The 17,805-nt window shown below is 31.4% G+C and overlaps 1 protein-coding gene and 1 long non-coding RNA gene across 2 annotated transcripts; both read left to right on the top strand.

Moving 5' to 3' along the window:
- Positions 1 to 2,370: 2,370 nt before the first annotated feature.
- Positions 2,371 to 4,186, top strand: LOC150034241 (uncharacterized). Its single transcript, XR_016532338.1, has 2 exons — positions 2,371 to 2,560; positions 3,801 to 4,186. It is a non-coding gene; the product is annotated as an uncharacterized LOC150034241 (long non-coding RNA).
- A 1,045-nt stretch (positions 4,187 to 5,231) lies between these two features.
- On the top strand, positions 5,232 to 10,032 carry LOC120085408 (uncharacterized). The gene is made up of 4 exons (XM_039041369.2): positions 5,232 to 5,408; positions 5,644 to 5,783; positions 5,883 to 6,809; positions 9,849 to 10,032. Exons 2-4 carry the CDS (start codon positions 5,711 to 5,713, stop codon positions 9,878 to 9,880), a joined length of 1,032 nt encoding a protein of 343 aa, XP_038897297.1. The 5' UTR covers positions 5,232 to 5,408; positions 5,644 to 5,710; the 3' UTR covers positions 9,881 to 10,032.
- The last annotated feature ends 7,773 nt before the right edge of the window (positions 10,033 to 17,805 follow it).

Here is a 17,805-nt window from a genome sequence, read left to right as displayed (position 1 = left end):
CATGTCACTTATGGTCATCTTGATGAAATGTAAGTCTCTACTATTAACGGCGTTATATAAAGAGACTATTCATTTTGTGGTCCAGTCTTATACAAACCCTTTTGTATAGAATACCCCAACTCACATGTCTCCACATGATTGATTAGGATCAGATCATTTGTAGCACTTTACAACAATTGTAACATCTACAGAGCAGACCGTATTCGTAGTACCACCAGAATAAGGTATTCAACCTTATCCATCTACTACAAACCATTTAGGTTATCACTTAAACACGATCCACTTATATGTCTCAACATACATGTTTAAGCTACGGAAGATAACTTTAGATGTTATTTTAATGATTTTGTGGGTTAATGTTACTAAATATCAAATAAAATATCTCATATTTTATTAAATAAATAAATAGTTTGTACATTACAATTACAAACTACAGAACCCACGAGATTTAGGGCATCAACCGCAAAAATACATCCTCTTGCAACGGGAATGTTCCCTCAAACTCCCACCACCTTTCTGAGACAAATCTCTCCATTTGTTCAAAATCTTTGTTTAAGTGGGGTAGGAATTTGTTACACCAAAGAAGGAATAGAATAAATATTTGTAAAAATGATTTAAAAGATGAATATGAGAAAGTTTTTTTTTAATTTTATTTTGATAAAATCCACATTTTGGAATTTGAACTTTATCGATTGCTAGAACAAAAGGAAATTTACTGAAATCAAAGATCTAGGGAAAACTGGCTTCGTTGGGGTGATAAGAATCCCAAATGGTTCCATAAATAAGCTTTCCTTAAGGAAAAGATAAAATGAAATTTGGGGTATCAATGACTATAATGATAACTGGAGTGAAGATATTAAAGTTATTGGGGTTGATGTCCTAAATCTAATATATCTCGTGGTTTGTAGTTTTGTTAACACAAATTATTTATCTAATAAAATTAGAGGTATTTTATTTGACATTTAGACAATATTAATTCAATCCAATAAATTAAGATCCAAGATTATATGATGTCACTTGAAAAGTATGTGGTTGACATACAAGTGGTTCATGTTCAAGTAATAACCTAAAAAGTCTTTAGTAAATGGATGAAAGTTTGGTGCCTTATCCTGGTAACACTGCGAATACTACTCACTTTGTAATTGTTACATGAGATGTAAGTATTACAAACAATATGAACCATATTACTCATGTAGAGACCATATGGGGGTATCCTGTATAAAGGAGTTTATACATAGACCGGACTATGAAATGATTAGTTTCTCTTTATAAGACCGTTACTTGAAGAAGCTAATATTTCACTAGGATGACCATAGGAGGCTTGACCTTAACCCTGAGTGAGTTGTGAACTCTTGTTTATGATGATAGTCTTTTGATTTGTATGGGTGAGAGTGGCCATGATAGCCGATTCAATAAGCTATCATTTTGGGGATTTGTCTGATTAGAGAGTTGGGAACTTAGCTACACAAGATGGAATCACTCCTCATTTCTTGAGAAAGTGGATAAAATGCTCTCTTAATAGCTGGTTTCGGATCTTAAACAATGAGACCTCAATCTCTCACTGGCCCGAGATGTGTTATTTTATATTTGGACTATAAACTGTTTGTTCATTAGAAGGAATTAGATGTAATTGTAGGGGTAAAACGATATTTTGACCAAACTGTAGTTATGAGCATTTGTGAAGGGTCATCAATCTGATTGGTTATATCCATGGACACAAATATATATATATCTATAGTGCAAAGAGTGCAACTATCGGTATTTAGTGGAGTGATAGGTAGTTAATGAATATTGATTAATTGGATTAAAGGAGTTTAATAAATTGATCTCATATCATTGAAGCTTCTAATCTATAGGACTCTAAGGCCTCCTTGGTAGCTCACAAAAGGATAGTAACGATGAATGATTTGAATTGTTCAAATCAAATGAGGGAATTTTATATTAATAGGATTAATATATAATGGTTAATTATAGATATGATCTATAATCTAAATTATGTCAGAGAGATATATTTGAATAAGATTCAAATATTAGATACATATGAATTTGATTCATAAAAGAGATGTATACATATAAATATATGATATTTATAAGTTGATTAATTCCATATTAAATATGATTTAATATAGTTAATTAATTAATTAATTAATGGTTAGTTAATAGATTAAGAAATAATGGAGATTGGAGGTGAACATAAATATATGATATTTAAGATGATTAATTAAATATATATTAAACAAGGCTTAATATATGATTATTTAATTAATATGCCAAATAATTAAATAAGGATTATTTAATTAATTAGCACAGGTTGGAGAAGAGGTTAACCCTTCTCCATATAAATACATCCCTATAGCCATTTTAAGTAAGGTTTTATTTTCTCACAAAAAACTTAGCCTCTTCCTTTTCTCTAGAATTCTCTATCTTTTTTCTCCTCACTTCCAAGTTCTTTGAATCCTAGAGAATAACAAGGTAATCTTGTTTGTGGTGTCCTTTTACATTAGAGAAGTTCAAGATCGTGGAAAACGGTGGAAGAAGAAAGCTAGAGGAATCATCAAAGGTAGGTTTGATTTCTTCTCTTTTTCCTCTTTACTAGCATGCTTATGTTCTCTTATTTAGAATTACATGTTTTATTTTACAGTTTTTGAGGTATTCACATGCTTCCGTGGAGATTCTCGATTCCTTTAAAAGCCATTGAAGAAACTTTTATTTCATATTTTAGTAATATGTTTACTTATACTAACCCATCTTAGGAAAATATTGAAGCAGTTTAAAATAATGTCTCTTCTAAAGTTTCAAAGAAGATGAATGATGCCCTTTTGGCTTCTTTCTCCATAGAAGAAGTTGAGGAGGCCTTAAATTAAATGTATCCAATCAAGGATCCTGGTTCAGCCATTTTTTTTTCCCAAAAATATTGGAATGTTTTGGGTAAGAGTAGTATTGAAAAGTGCTTGGATGTTTTAAATAAAAGAATTCATATTCATTCCATAAACTCTACTAATAATGTTCTTATTCCCAAAGTTTCTAACCCTTCTTATGTCAGTGATTTCAGGCTAATAAACCTCAGTAATGTAGACAAAATCATATCCAAAGTTACTGCTAATAGGCTAAATCCTTTTCTAAATGATTTGATTTCTTTTTCTCAGATAAGGTTTATTCCAAGGCGAGCAATTCATGATAATATAATTATTGGCTATGAATGTTTACACATCTTAAAGAGCTGGGAAAGAGGGAAGGATGGTGCAGCTGGAATGAAATTAGATATTAGTAAAGCATATGATTGAGTAGAATGGAATTTTCTTCAAAAGATCCTTCTTAAAATAGGATTTGATCAAGCTTGGGTATCCTTGGTCATTGAATGTATTTCTTCTACTAGATTTTCAATTCTTATTAATGGTGAAGGTAAGGGACAAATAATTCCTTCTAGGAGGCTTCAACTAAGAGACCCTCTCTCCTCTTACCTTTTTTCTTTTTATTATTGATGGTCTTTCTTCCTTGTTGCAGAATGCTATTAGTAATAAATCTTCTATTTCTCATTTTTTTATATATTGATGATAGTTTTATTTTTTGTAGAGCCTCAGAAGAATAAATGCTCCGTCTCAAAACCATCCTTCACATTTATGAGAAAAAAATATGGAAAAAGCATTAATTTTGACAAATCTTCCATGTTCTATGCTAATACGAACTAGGATCAAGCTTAATATTTTAGTAACATAGTTGGCATGAGAGTAGTAGAGAACTTAAATCATTACCTAGGACTCCTTTTTTTCATTATCAAGAAATAAATCTTTTGATTTCAGATGCATTCAAGGTCGAGTATGGAAAGCAGTACAAGGTTGGAAACGTTCCTACTTCTCTAAAGCTGGGAAAGAGATTATGATCAAGAGTGTTGGTCAGTCTCTTTCTACCTATGCTATGAGCCTTTTCAAGCTTCGTAAGATGTTTTGTGAAGAAATTACCAGAGTTTCTCAAGGTTTTTATGAGGATCTACAAAAAACAAGAAGAAAATTCTTTGGTTAAGTTGGAGGAAATTGTTTTATATTTTAAGGATAGTTCTATACTTACTGTTGAATGCAAACCAAAATCTTCATATCTATGGAAGAGTCTGATGTGAGGTAGGAGTTTATTACTTAAAAGGATTGAGATATAGAATTGGTAATGGACGATCTATTCACATGTTCACTGACCCTTGGTTGCCGAAACCTATTACTTTTAAACCTGTCTGTTTTAATCCTCTCTCTGTAGATCTAAAAGTAGCTAATTTTCTTTTACCATCCGATGACTAAAATTATGATCTTTTACAAGATATGTTGTTGAATGAAGATGTTGAGTGTATTTTTGCCATTCCAATTAACAGAAGAATTTATGAGTGCTCTAGTAACAAATCAGTCTGATGCTTGGAGGAAAATATGGAAACTGAAGCTTCCATCCAAAATTCAACATTTTCTTTAGAGGGCACTTCAAAACATTCTTCCCACTAAAACAAAATTGCAAATGAAGGGAAAATTGATATTAGTTAGTCCATATCACCCTTTTTTGCAATGATGATTTGGAGGTAATTAATAATGAAGCAGCTAAGAGGGTTAGATGTTATAAGATTTCAGGAATTTAGTCTACTAATTTTCCAAATTGGGTTATTTCTGATATATGCTCATCTAAATGTCCTTCAGGCTTAATAAAATTTGAGGTATTTAGAAAAAAAAAAAAAGAAGTTGAATTTTAAAATATTATTCAACGAATCTAATGTTTTTAGATTTCAAAGTTTGACTTATTTTTTAAAAGTTTCTGTTAGAAAGTAGGTAACAAAATGAAGAAATTGATAAACGAAAACAAGGTTAATTTTAAAAATCAAATGGTTACTTTACAAACCCACATCTTTCACCAAGAAATTTGGTTTTTCTTTTATCTTTTAAATTAAAATGCACTCAAGGTCCATTTCAATTAAAAGTTTCATGGAAATTACAAAAACTATTCATAAAGTACGATGATAGTTGCAATTATATCATTAAATTTTTAATGGAAAAAAATGAGCCCTCAAACTTATACCAACGTTAAAATTGAACCCTAAATGATAAAAATTAGACACTCAAATATTTCAATTATGTAAGTTTGAGGGTTCAATTTTAACGATTGTATAGATTTGACGGCTCAATTTCTACGATCATAAGTTTAAGGGTATAATTGTAATTATAACCATATTTATATTTAGGATGTGGTTTGTGTAAATTGCCGAAAGTTTCATTAAACTGAATTTTAAAATTTGAAGTATCAACCAACTAAATTCTCCTGGGGCGACTTTAAAGAGCAGCAATGGCAACATTGTAACATACTGAATGGAGAAAAGAAATTCCCAATAATTTGAACTTTGAAAAAGCTCAATCATAGATACAGATAGAGAGATTGAGACGGTAATCCCTCTTTGAGTAGAAAGCAAGCAACATTAAAAGTTCCCAAATCTTCCATTTCTTCATCTTCCTCCTCTGTCAAGCAAGAATCTATGCCCATTTTTTGTTGCAGACCACAATTCCATAACATTCACACTCACTCTCACTCTACTCTTCAATTTGATTCATCAACGAATCATCCTTTATTCTCTCATGACTACCTCTGCTTTCCTTCCAATTTTATTTGCTTTTCTCCCAGGTTTGCCGACCAAGTGCTTGTATAAATGCCCCTTAGAGCTGGAAACGTTTGGAGTGCTCATTGAGCGATGGAGAGATTGTGGGTTCTCATACTTTACTTCTCTATTGCATTTTCAGCCACTGTTCTGGCTATTCCTAGTGGTAATTGATTATGTTTTTGCATCTCCATGTTCTTTTCTTTCTCTGTTTTTTTTTTTTTTTTTTTTTTTTGTAGGTTTTTATGCGACTTCTCTTTTGCAGATGATGGTTTTTACTCTAGAAAGTTGAAATTTGAGATTCATGGACACAGACCTAGCAGAAGCTCAACTAGTGAGTCCTTGAAGAAGTTGAAACTACAATTTCAAAATGGGTTCATTTCAAGACCCCAACTGAAATTCTTGACTGTTGAACCAAGTGCTGTGACTGTTAACTCTCCATTTTCATTGCCTCCTTTTGATTCCCTTGCACCAACCCCATTGCCTGTAAACTCTCCTCCTAGTCCTTTCTGTGAAGACTCACCACCCCAAACTCCTCAATCGCCATTGTCATCATCGTCGTCACCGCCACCACCACCTTCGTCTGGGATGATCTATTCCCATGCGCCGCCATCACTGTCACCACCACCATCACCACCATCGCCACCATCACCACCAGGTTTTGGGCCTAGTGTCCCTACCAGAAGCCAAAGCCCTCCACCGAGCCCACCCAGCATCTTCCCCATAACCCCTATTGGCCCCTTAGCCCCATATCCTCCTGCTAACACATCCAGCCCCACCCCACCAAGTGGGCCTCCAAGCCCACCTCACCACTATGGGCCTACCCCACCTAAACATGCATCTGGGCCGCCCAGTCATGGGCCAAGCCCACCAGTGTTTCTGCCACCAATGGTGTTTCCTCCGCCCTCTGGTCCACCGCCGGCAGCACATGGGGGGAAACCAGGGTCATCTGGTCCAGCATGGTGTGTGGCTAAGCCAACTGTGCCTGATCCAATAATTCAACAAGCTATGGATTATGCTTGTGGGTCAGGAGCTGACTGCAAGTCCATTCAGCCTAATGAACATTGCTATGAACCTGATACTATTCTGGCACATGCTTCTTATGCTTTCAATAGCTACTGGCAGAACACCAAGGTGAGAGGTGGTACCTGTGATTTTGGAGGCACTGCCATGATTGTAACTGTGGATCCAAGTAAGTTCTCAACTTAATTACCCTCATGTTTTCTATCTTGCTCTTTTCAAATTGCACACAATCACTCCTTAAAAAAAAAGTTAAGCATCAGACCTAGTTTGATAATCATTTGATTCTTGAAAATTCGGGATATTTCTTCTCAATTTCTTATATGTAAGAGAGTTAAATTCTTAATCAAATTTCAAAAATAAAAACAAGCTTTTAAATTATTATTATTTTTTTTTTAGTTTTTGAAACTTGACTTTGATTTTTTAAAATGTTGGTAAAAAGTATAGAACAATACAAGAAATTTAGAGTTAAAATGAGTCGTTATAAACTTGACTTTCAAAATATAAAAACCAAAAACCAAATCATCATCCAATAGAGTCTAAGCATTAGAATAAGAATTTTTGTTTTTTGGTTTTTGGAAAAATTAAACTTAAAAACAGTGCTTCCACTTTTTTATTCCTTTGTCGTATTTTCAAAATTCATCCCAAAATCTTACTTTTGTTTTTAAAATTTGACTAAGATTTCAAATATTTATTTAGGAAAGATAAAAATCATGGTTAAGAAATTATGAGAAAACAACTACAATTTTTGAAAACCAAATGGTTATTAAGGACGTCTTCCACTTTTGAATTTATTTGTTTTTGCTATCCATTTCCTCTAAGTATTTAGAAATTTTGAAAAGTGAAAAAGATATATTTAAAAAATTAATTTTTGAAATTTGACTAAAAATTCAGGGAATGTTAAGTTGGTAATCTAAATTATGTTTTTTTTTTTTTTTTTTTTTTTTTCAAACAATCCAAATTTTGTTTTTGAAAACTGTTTTTGAATTATGAGATTCAAATAGTGCAAATTCTTAAAAGAATATTTTTATGTTTTCAAGTATTCATATTTTGACTTTTAACTTTTAAAATGTAGAATCATCTTTAAAAAAAACTAAAACGTTTAAAAATATAGTATTTCATGTTATAAACTCAATTTAAAAATAAAATAAAATGTAAGTATATATTGTGTAATTTATGAGAAATTATATTAGATTACAAAATAATAATTATACAAAAAAAAAAAACTAAAACATGATCATAAATTAATTAATAATAGTTTATATTCACCATAAAATTTAGTAACTGCAACTAGTTTTATGATTTATAAATATTGTGTCAAACATAATTAAAACAAATTTTTAAATTAAAATTCAATTACTCAACTTATCGTCAAACACATATCTTAAAACATGAAATAAAATTTTGTTTTAATTAAATTCTTTATTTTTCAATTTTTTTGTTTTGTGATTGTCTATGAAATAGAGCCTAAACGTTTTTTTTTAAGAGAATGAAAATCACAGAAAATAAATAGTGAAGAAACAAGCGTAAGTTACATAAATAAAAATCTAAAAAGAAGTGGTTATCTAGGAGCCTAAATCATGAATTTTGTCCTCAACTCAAAACCGCGTCCCATTAATACATCCAATTTCTAGAAATCTTTAAATCTACACTTGAAGTCAAACTAAACTTTAACAAATATATAAATTTTTTGTTTAGTAAATCTCTTAACTTCAAAAAAAAAAAAAAAAAAAATCCATGAATTAAGTATATTATTTGATACAAAATTGAAATTAATGAGAGATAAAATATAGAGTTTATAAACTTATTAATTTATTTTTTTAAAAAAAAATTAAAAACTTATTAGATACAACACTGAAATTTAGAACCAAACATGTAAATAAAGGGAAAAAAAAGAGACATAATCATTTTACTTCTTATGATCTGTTATGATCTTAATTTAGTATGTAGTATTTTAAAAAGCTTCAATATCTAGTCTTCATCATTTTAGATATCCTTGCCATTATAAAATATTAATACTTATTCTGTGGAAGTTGTAACACAATTTTGTGTAGATTGTTACCATGTTTCCATTAGATGTGGAAACATATAGGAAAAAACATGTCTAAAGAAAACTTAGAGACGTTTGAGACAAAAACTATTCTAAGTTTATAATAATCATTTTTTGTCACAATAAATACTGTTTTAAAATTCTTAATTAGCTACCGTCAACACTATTTCAAAATTTTTATTTGCTACAGTTTTTACTATTTTACATTCATTGTTTTTTTATTCTTTGCTAGAGTGTTTACTATTTTCTTCTCAAATTAGCTACAGTTTTTACATTCTCAAATTAAAATAGTTTACACCTCAAACACATATTATTATAATCTAAATTAAAATAATCTACACTCAAACACAAACTATTATAATCCAATTATAATAACTAACTCCTTGTCCCAAATGCCTTTAAATATTTAGTATGTTCAAAGATGTTTGAACTCAAATTAAAATCGAACATCGTATGAGTCGAATTGAACCCAAACACAAATCATGTAGACTGAAATGACCACTCAAAACTTCAAGGGAGTATATATATATTGAGGAAATTTCTGATATTTCAACCCTTTTTTTCTCACTCGCTAGAAAGAAAATATGACATGTTTGGAAGGAAATTTGAAATTCTTAAAAATTACTCTCAGACAAGTCTTGAATCAATCAAAATCAATTGAATGTTCGAATTTTATATTTGTTTTCTCTTAAATTCTATACTACAGAATATTACCCTTTTTTTTTTTTTTTTTTTAAGAAACACTTAAATTCTCAGTCAAATTCTAAAAGCAACAAAATAGTTTTCAAAAACTATTTTTTTTTATTTTTTTATTTTAGTTTTCTATAACTTGTTTTTTGAAACTATGGATGGAAAATAGATAACAAAACAAATAAATCTATTTATAAACTTAATTTTCAAAAACTAAAAATCCAAAAACTAAAAATCCAAAAATCAAATAGTTATTAAAATGAGACATTGATATTTGATTTTACACAACTAAATTCACGAGTGATTTTGATATTGTCACAAATTATAAACAATTTCAAAATCAATATCAAAATCACTCTCAAACATGTTTTTAATGTCGGTTGAAACGAGATTATTTATAGATCATTTTCATTAAACATACATTTTCTTTTTTGTAATAGTAATTGAATGAGAGTGACTTGATTGTGGCAGGTTTTGAAGGATGTAAGTTCGTCCTCAGTTGAGAATAGAAATGGAGACACAATTTGGTTCATCATTTTTGACAATATTGAATAAAAACAACAATTCTCTCTCAATTTCAAACTTTTAGATCTATCATACTTTGTATTTCTCCATCAATGAATCATCAACAAAGTGCAACATCTTTTTCTCTTAATCTACTTTTCTTACTTTCTCGAATCATTTTCCATTAGTCTTACTTTGATATTACAACAATACAAAATGCTACATCTATATCTATTAAAGTCCAGAGATTTAATGATTAGAAATTAAAAAAGTATAGAAACTAAATCATTACCAACTAAAGTTTGGAAAATTGTCAGAAATAGCACGATTAGGTTTTCACCTTACAAAACTAGCACGTTTTTTGAAAACTCATAAAAAATAGTTTTTCTCGATCCATCTCGGAAGAGATCGACTACGAGATTTTAGTTAAAAAAAAATCAACTTTTTCTAACTTATCGATTGTTTGGGGTTTTCTCGATACATCTTAACCGATTATATACATCTCAGTGCTAATCTCGAACAAAATAACACGAGATTCTATATATTTAAGCTTTCTCGGTGAAATCTTGGACATAGTTAACATCGAGATTTATATATTTGAGCTTTCTTGATAGAATCTCGGATAGGATCGACATCAAGATTCTATATATATCCCAAATCTTATCCAATTTTTTTGAAAAGTTTGATATTTTCCAAAATTTTAAAATGTTGAATCAATTTGGAAAATCTATTTTGATAATTGGAAAATCCATTTGGAATTTAGAAAATTCACATCATTGTGAAAACATAAATTATGCTAAAATTTTGAAAAATTATGTAATAATTTGATATAATACTTAGTAAACATAATTTGAAAATGATATAAAATTTGATATAAGATTGGGAAGATTACATAAAAGAATTAACAAATCTTGGTGGCTAATCAGGCGAGATGTATTGAGAAGACCCATAACAAGTTATAAGTTAGAAAAAAAAAATGATTTTTTAACTAATTCTGGGTGGTTTATCTCGTCTAAGATGGACCAAAAAAAATCATTTTCAAAAAGCGTGTTAGTTTTGTAAGGTGAAAACCTGACCGTGCTATTTTTTACAATTCCCCATAAAGTTTATGAACTAAATTGTTACTTTAATGAAAGTTCAAGACTCAAAAAATTAAAGTAAGTATTAAATGAGGGCAATTGCAAATATAGTCCTCAAGCCCAAAGTATTAGTAGATATAACATAATGCAAAGGAATTTGCAGATATAGCAAAATTTATATCCAAGTATCAGATTCTATTATCAACAAATTTTGCTATTTTTACAAACCTTTAAAAATGTTGCTATACACTTAATTATTAACCCTAAAAGTGTTATCTACTGCCATTACCTTATTAAAATGAGCTTTTTTTTTTTCTTCACACGACCATTCTTTGTACAAGTAGCTAGCAAGGTACTTATCATTAATTGAGACCCCTCCCTACCTCAAATTTCATTTTTTTTTTCTTAATAATAACAGCAATGACAACAATTATTTTCCACAACTTTATAATAAAGTATTTTATGAGAAGAATTTTAGCTCTAAATTAGGCCAACCAAGTCAAATTTTACGTTCTTTTATATTGCCTAGTCCACACTATAAGCCAAAATGATCCACTACATAAAAATGAAACTCAACATTTTTAAGTAGTCAAAAAGTGGCAGCATTTTACTAAAACAATAGAGACCAAGTAAGACTTGAATAATTTAGCCTACTATAATTACTTGGAGAGTAATTATACATCATTCTCATTTATGTTTAATCACATCATCCCCATTTAAAATGACACAAGGTCTACAAAATAAAATAGTAAATCCAAGATTTATATGCTGAAATGAGCTTATTGACATGTATTCCGATTCAACAGATTGGAGTTTTAATCCTCCTTCTGTAATTCTTTACTAAAAAAAATTTCTAAGATTTATATATTAAAAAAAAACTATCTCAACAAATATTAGGGAGGAAAATTTAAAATTTTATTTTGAATTTGACAAGGTTAATCAATTTTTACTCTGAAGTTTTCCATTTCTAATTGAACTTTGGACTTTGATAAATTGCAATCTTTACTTCTTTTTTTTTCTAACTTCTAATTATATTCACCAACTAATTTCAACACACATAAATAATAATAATAATAATAATAATAATAATAATAATAATCTCCTAGTTTACTAATTTTGAATATGTTCTACACTTCCTAATTCTAGGAAGGTACAGGTGATTACAGGTCTTTAAATTATAGTCCAATCAAAGGAAAATTTTGAAATGGTGTTTTAAAAGTATTGGTATCACTAGACTTACCTTAACTCAATATCGAAATATTTTAAGGCTTTGTTTGATAGTTCATTTAGTTTTTAACTTTTAATTTTTGAATTTTGAAAATTAAGTTTAAACACTATTTCTACTCATAAATTTCTATGTTTTATTATTTATTTTCAAAACTCAAGTCAAGTTTTGAAGACTAAAAAGAAATAATTTTCAAAAACTTGCACTACAGGAATTCTAGCTTCTCCTGGCACCATATATCATTGGGAGAGTGTGGAAAATTCGTCGGAAGTTGATCTCCCGATGCATAAACGGTCGTCAGGAGTTTGGTCGGGAGAAATCTGTCTAGAGAGGATCTCCCGGCGAACTTTTGAATGGCGTCGGGAGTTAGGGGGAACTCCCGACGCTTATTATACGGCGTTGGGAGTTCTTGGAACTCTTGACGGGCTACATCGCGTCTGGAGTTCCTCTTAACTCCTGACGCCTTAAAAACGGCGTCCGGAGTTCCCCCTAACTCCCGACGCCGCGTCGGGGGATCCTATATGGATAAACAATTAAATCAATTTTCTATATGGATAAAATTTAATATATCGTTTGTAATTTTTTAAAATTTGATCTGAAATCCTATGAAACATATTATACCAAATAAAGATTCACATAAAAGAAAATGAAGTCCATTTTATAACAAGTAAAAAATTACAATATCCAAACGTTGTCTCAGCTAGAACACTTGTCCATTATATTCAGAAATACATAAAAGAAATAAAATGAGAACAACATCTAGAACACTTGTTCATTATATTCAGAAAAACATAAAAGAAGTAAAATGAGAACAACATCTAGAACACTTCTCGAGCACAACATCTTCAACAACTGTCTCAGCTCATCTCTGAACAGCATTCTACAAAAAATAAAAAACATTGAAATGTTATATGGATAAACAATTCAATTTCCTCTATTTTTCAATTTTTGAAAGTCCTATATGATCTTTTAGATTGGAATCTAGTAAAAATTAAATTTGCATGAGAAGTATGTAAGAAGGGCTAGCTTATCTCAAAATAATATTAGTGCATGCATAGGATAATGGGGTAGAATAATAGTAAAGAAATATTGTTAGAAGGGGGAAAGAAACAAAAACAAAAACTATAATAAGATTTGGGTGACCTAACTTTAGTTTATTGACATGACAAGGCATGACAACATTTTGAATTGATTATTGACTTTCTAAGCAACATGTTCAAAAAGGAAACAAGTTGGCCTATTACTGATAGATTTTGTTAGTTTGCAATTCTTTAAATATATTGTTGTTCACTTGATTAATACCCCTAAAAGTACCACTTATTGCAATCACCCTTTCTTCTTTTATTTTAATGGGTCCAAGTGGAGAGCTTTCAATTCAAATCCATATCCATTTATGCAAGTTTGGGCCTTAGGAATATTAAAACAACAATTGTTGCAGGCATTTCATTTCACTTGATGATAGGATGGGCCTTGATTCTAGCCTAATCCATAGTTGGGGCTCATTGGGCTAACTACCCCTTTGCTATGTAATTTGCTTAAGTCTCCCTTTTAGTTCCTTTGTTATCACAAGTTAAGGCTCCCTCTAATTTAATAATAAAAATAAGATCAAAAGAAAAAGAAAAGGAAAATTAATTACACATCTTAATTAAATATAACAGTCGAGAATTTCTTATGAGTTTATGATGAATATAACAGTTGAAAATTTCTTATTTGTTGCTTATATTACAAAATTCAATGATATGGCATGGTGGGATACTTATCTAATTACAGTTGAGAGTGTTGAAGCTACTGAGGGCATATTTGGATGTCATTACTTTGGATGTCAATCAGGGTGTGAAGCTGCTGAGGGCATCTTTGCAAGCGAGATACATGGAGAGAGCGACACTGATGGAGAGAGCGAGATTCATGGAGAGAGCAAGATATACGGAGAGAGCGAGATACATGGAGAGAGCGACACTGAGGGACTATGATTAGGCTTTTGAAACATCAAGGCATGGTGGGATGCTTATCTAATTTGTATGAGAGTGTTAAAGTTTTAAATGATACATATTTACAACCAAATCAGAGCAAATACACCCTTTTGAAGCCTAATATTTGAATCTTCAGCTGATCAAATGAAGTTATACATGAGCTGTGACATTGATGGAGAGAGCGACACTGATGGAGAGAGCGAGATACATGGAGAGAGCGAGATATATGGAGAGAATGAGATATATGGAGAGAGTGAGATACATGGAGAGAGCGACACTGAGGGACTGTGATTGGGCTTTTGAGACATCAAGGCATGGTGGAGAGAGTGAGATACATGGAGAGAGCGACACTGAGGGACTGTGATTGGGCTTTTGAAACATCAAGGCATGGTGGGATGCTTATCTAATTTGTATGAGAGTGTTGAAGCTTTAAATGACACATATTTACAACAAAATCAGAGCAAATACACCCTTTTGAAGCCTAATAATTAAATCTTCAACTGATCAAATGAAGTTATACATGTGCTGTGACATTGATGGAAAGAGCGACACTGATGGAGAGAGCAAGATATATGGAGAGAGCGAGATACATGGAGAGAGCGACACTGAGGGACTGTGATTGGGCTTTTGAAATATCAAGGCATGGTAGGATGCTTATCTAATTTGTATGAGAGTGTTGAAGCTTTAAATGACACATATTTACAACCAAATCAGAGCAAATACACCCTTTTGAAGCCTAATATTTGAATCTTCAGTTGATCAAATAAAGTTATACATGTGCTGTGACATTGATGGAGAGAGCGACACTGATGGAGAGAGTAAGATATATGGAAAGAGTGAGATATATGGAGAAAGCGAGATACATGGAGAGAGCGACACTGAGAGACTGTGATTGAGCTTTTGAGACATCAAGGCATGGTGGAGAGAGCGAGATACATGGAGAGAGCGACATTGAGGGACTGTGATTGGGCTTTTGAAACATCAAGGCATGGTGAGATGTTTATCTAATTTGTATGAGAGTGTTGAAGCTTTAAATGACACATATTTACAACCAAATCAGAGCAAATACACCATTTTGAAGCCTAATATTTGAATCTTCAGCTGATCAAATGGAGTTATACATGTGTTGTGACATTGATGGAGAGAGCGACACTGATGGAGAGAGTGAAATACATGGAGAGAGCGAGATATATGGAGAGAGCGAGATACATGGAGAGAGCGACACCGAGGGACTGTGATTGGGCTTTTGAGACATCAAGGCATGGTGGGATGCTTATCTAATTTAGTAATCATACCTAATTTAAATGCAAAATAGCAACATAACTGCAACCTAATTTAAGTGCAACTTTAAATGACATAACTAAAAACATAACTAAACTTTACTACCATAACTGCAGAATAGCAACATATTACACAACTAAATAATGTAATAATCATACCTAATTTCATGGGTCTCCTCTCTGTGATCGTACCATGTCTTCAATCATCTTTTTCATTTCTTTCATTTGTCTCGCATGATCCTCTTGCATTCTTCTCTGAGCGTCTTCGAGTTCCTTAATCCTCGACTAAGACTATTAGAAATTGACTCTTAATTCATCCACTCTCGCCTCCGTTCCTTGAGTAGATGACGAGCTTGATGACATGGTACTTCTTCTTGACCTAGGCTTAGGGCCCCAACCTAGACCTTTTGAATATCTGGGTCGTCTACCCAAAACCGTCTCACATATTTCATCCCCTGTTAGCTATTGAGAACCTTCTACAGTGGGGCTGGATTCTAATTCCAACATTTGATGCTAGATATAATAATTAAATGGGTAAGAACGAGCGACTAAAGTTAAAAGTGAAAAAAAAAACACGGCAAGAAAGAAAAAAATGTTACATGTGCACTTTCAGCAACCTCGTTCACAAACTTGCCACCTTTAGAGCGTGTTTCCCTAAAAAGGTCAACACGCCCTATTTCTCGACCCTTCTTTGCCTGCAACTCTGCTTGAATTTGTAGGAATGAATTTGATCCACCTACGTGGTCGAATGACAATTTCTCTCTATTCTTCCAGTTCATCACAAACATTTCCTACATTTGAAGAAAAAAATATGTCAATAGTGTGATGTATTAGTAAATGCAGCAAATGATACACGCCATAAATATTGTACCTGAAATGCTTCACTCTCGAAGCGGTCACACAAAAAGTACCAGTCTTCTAGCCTATTCTTAAGTTAACTAGGCAAATTGACACGTGCTTGCTCAGGATCTCCACATTTTCTATAATGTCTGTGCAAGTCTGATCTAAAGTCTTTGAACGAGTTCTGCATTTGATGTTCTATGAAATGGTTCAATCGTTGACTGGATAGATCAAGATCGAAATGAGCCTACAAAAGAGTGAGGGAATAATTAACATAGATGATGTTCATGACTGTAAAAGAATAAACTTATAATTACTTATCAATAATTGACTTTTAGCCAATTCTATGAACTCGTTTGGAACCTCAGCAAAAGTATGACACCGAACTGGAAATGCGGATCTCACGGCGACATTGATCGCATTACTAAAACGAACCGAATGTTGAGATATCGGTTTCGTCTCCCCCTCATTTATGATGATTGTGATCCTCCCATGTTTTTGTACGTATTTTTCCAACTGGATGTTCCGCGAATGTTCTCACTTCTTCCGATTGGATGCTGAGCCACTATCTGAAGAATAAAAAATTTAAAATAGTTTATGATGTATTTCAGTTAACAGAATATATTTCAAAATATATTAACCTAAAGTATCACCCACAGAAGATACCGTGTTACCTAGATATAACTCCTGGAATTCTTCATCAGCCTCTCGTTGCCTATTAGGGGTTGACATCGTATCTATACAAACACAAAAGAGAGAAATCAATATTAAATTAACAATAAATACGTGTAAGCTAGAGAAAAAGAGAATTTAATAGATACATCATTACTCATCATCGTAATCTAATTCAAATTATTATTAGGGGTTGACATCGTATCTATACAAACACAAAAGAGAGAAAACAATATTAAATTAACAATAAATACGTGTAAGTTAGAGAAAAAGAGAATTTAGTAGATACATCATTACTCATCATCGTAATCTAATTCAAATTATTATTAGGGGCTGACATCGTTTCTATACAAACACAAAAGAGAGAAAACAATATTAAATTAACAATAAATACGTGTAAGTTAGAGAAAAAGAGAATTTGGTAGATACATCATTACTCATCATCGTAATCTAATTCAAATTATTATTAAGGGTTGACATCGTTTCTATACAAACACAAAAGAGAGAAAACAATATTAAATTAACAATAAATACATGTAAGCTAGAGAAAAAGAGAATTTAGTAGATACATCATTACTCATCATCGTAATCTAATTCAAATTATTATTAGGGGTTGACATCGTTTCTATACAAACAAAAAAGAGAGAAAACAATATTAAATTAACAATAAATATGTGTAAGCTAGAGAAAAAGAGAATTTAGTAGATACATCATTACTCATCATCGTAATCTAATTCAAATTATTCATCAGCACTTGAACTGTTATTGGGAGATAATTGTTCTTCATCATCATCATTTATGAAGTCATGATCGCCATGTATAGTAATTGGTCTTTCCACAACTGTAGGATCAACGTCA

The sequence above is a fragment of the Benincasa hispida genome, chromosome 9 (genome assembly GCF_027475165.1).
Source record: "Benincasa hispida cultivar pf3 chromosome 9, pf3_genome.v1.1, whole genome shotgun sequence".
NCBI lineage: Eukaryota > Viridiplantae > Streptophyta > Magnoliopsida > Cucurbitales > Cucurbitaceae > Benincasa > Benincasa hispida.
The sequence above is the reverse complement of the archived record's forward strand: the minus strand, read 5'-3'. Positions and strand labels throughout refer to the sequence as shown.

What these genes read in the sequence shown, in the direction of transcription:
- LOC120085408 (XM_039041369.2), top strand. Translation starts at nt 5,711, where the DNA reads ATGGAGAGATTGTGGGTTCTCATACTTTACTTCTCTATTGCATTTTCA. An exon ending in TGTTCTGGCTATTCCTAGTG is followed by an intron (nt 5,784 to 5,882) that starts GTAATTGATTAT and finishes TCTCTTTTGCAG; the next exon opens with ATGATGGTTTTTACTCTAGA. An exon ending in GATTGTAACTGTGGATCCAA is followed by an intron (nt 6,810 to 9,848) that starts GTAAGTTCTCAA and finishes TGATTGTGGCAG; the next exon opens with GTTTTGAAGGATGTAAGTTC.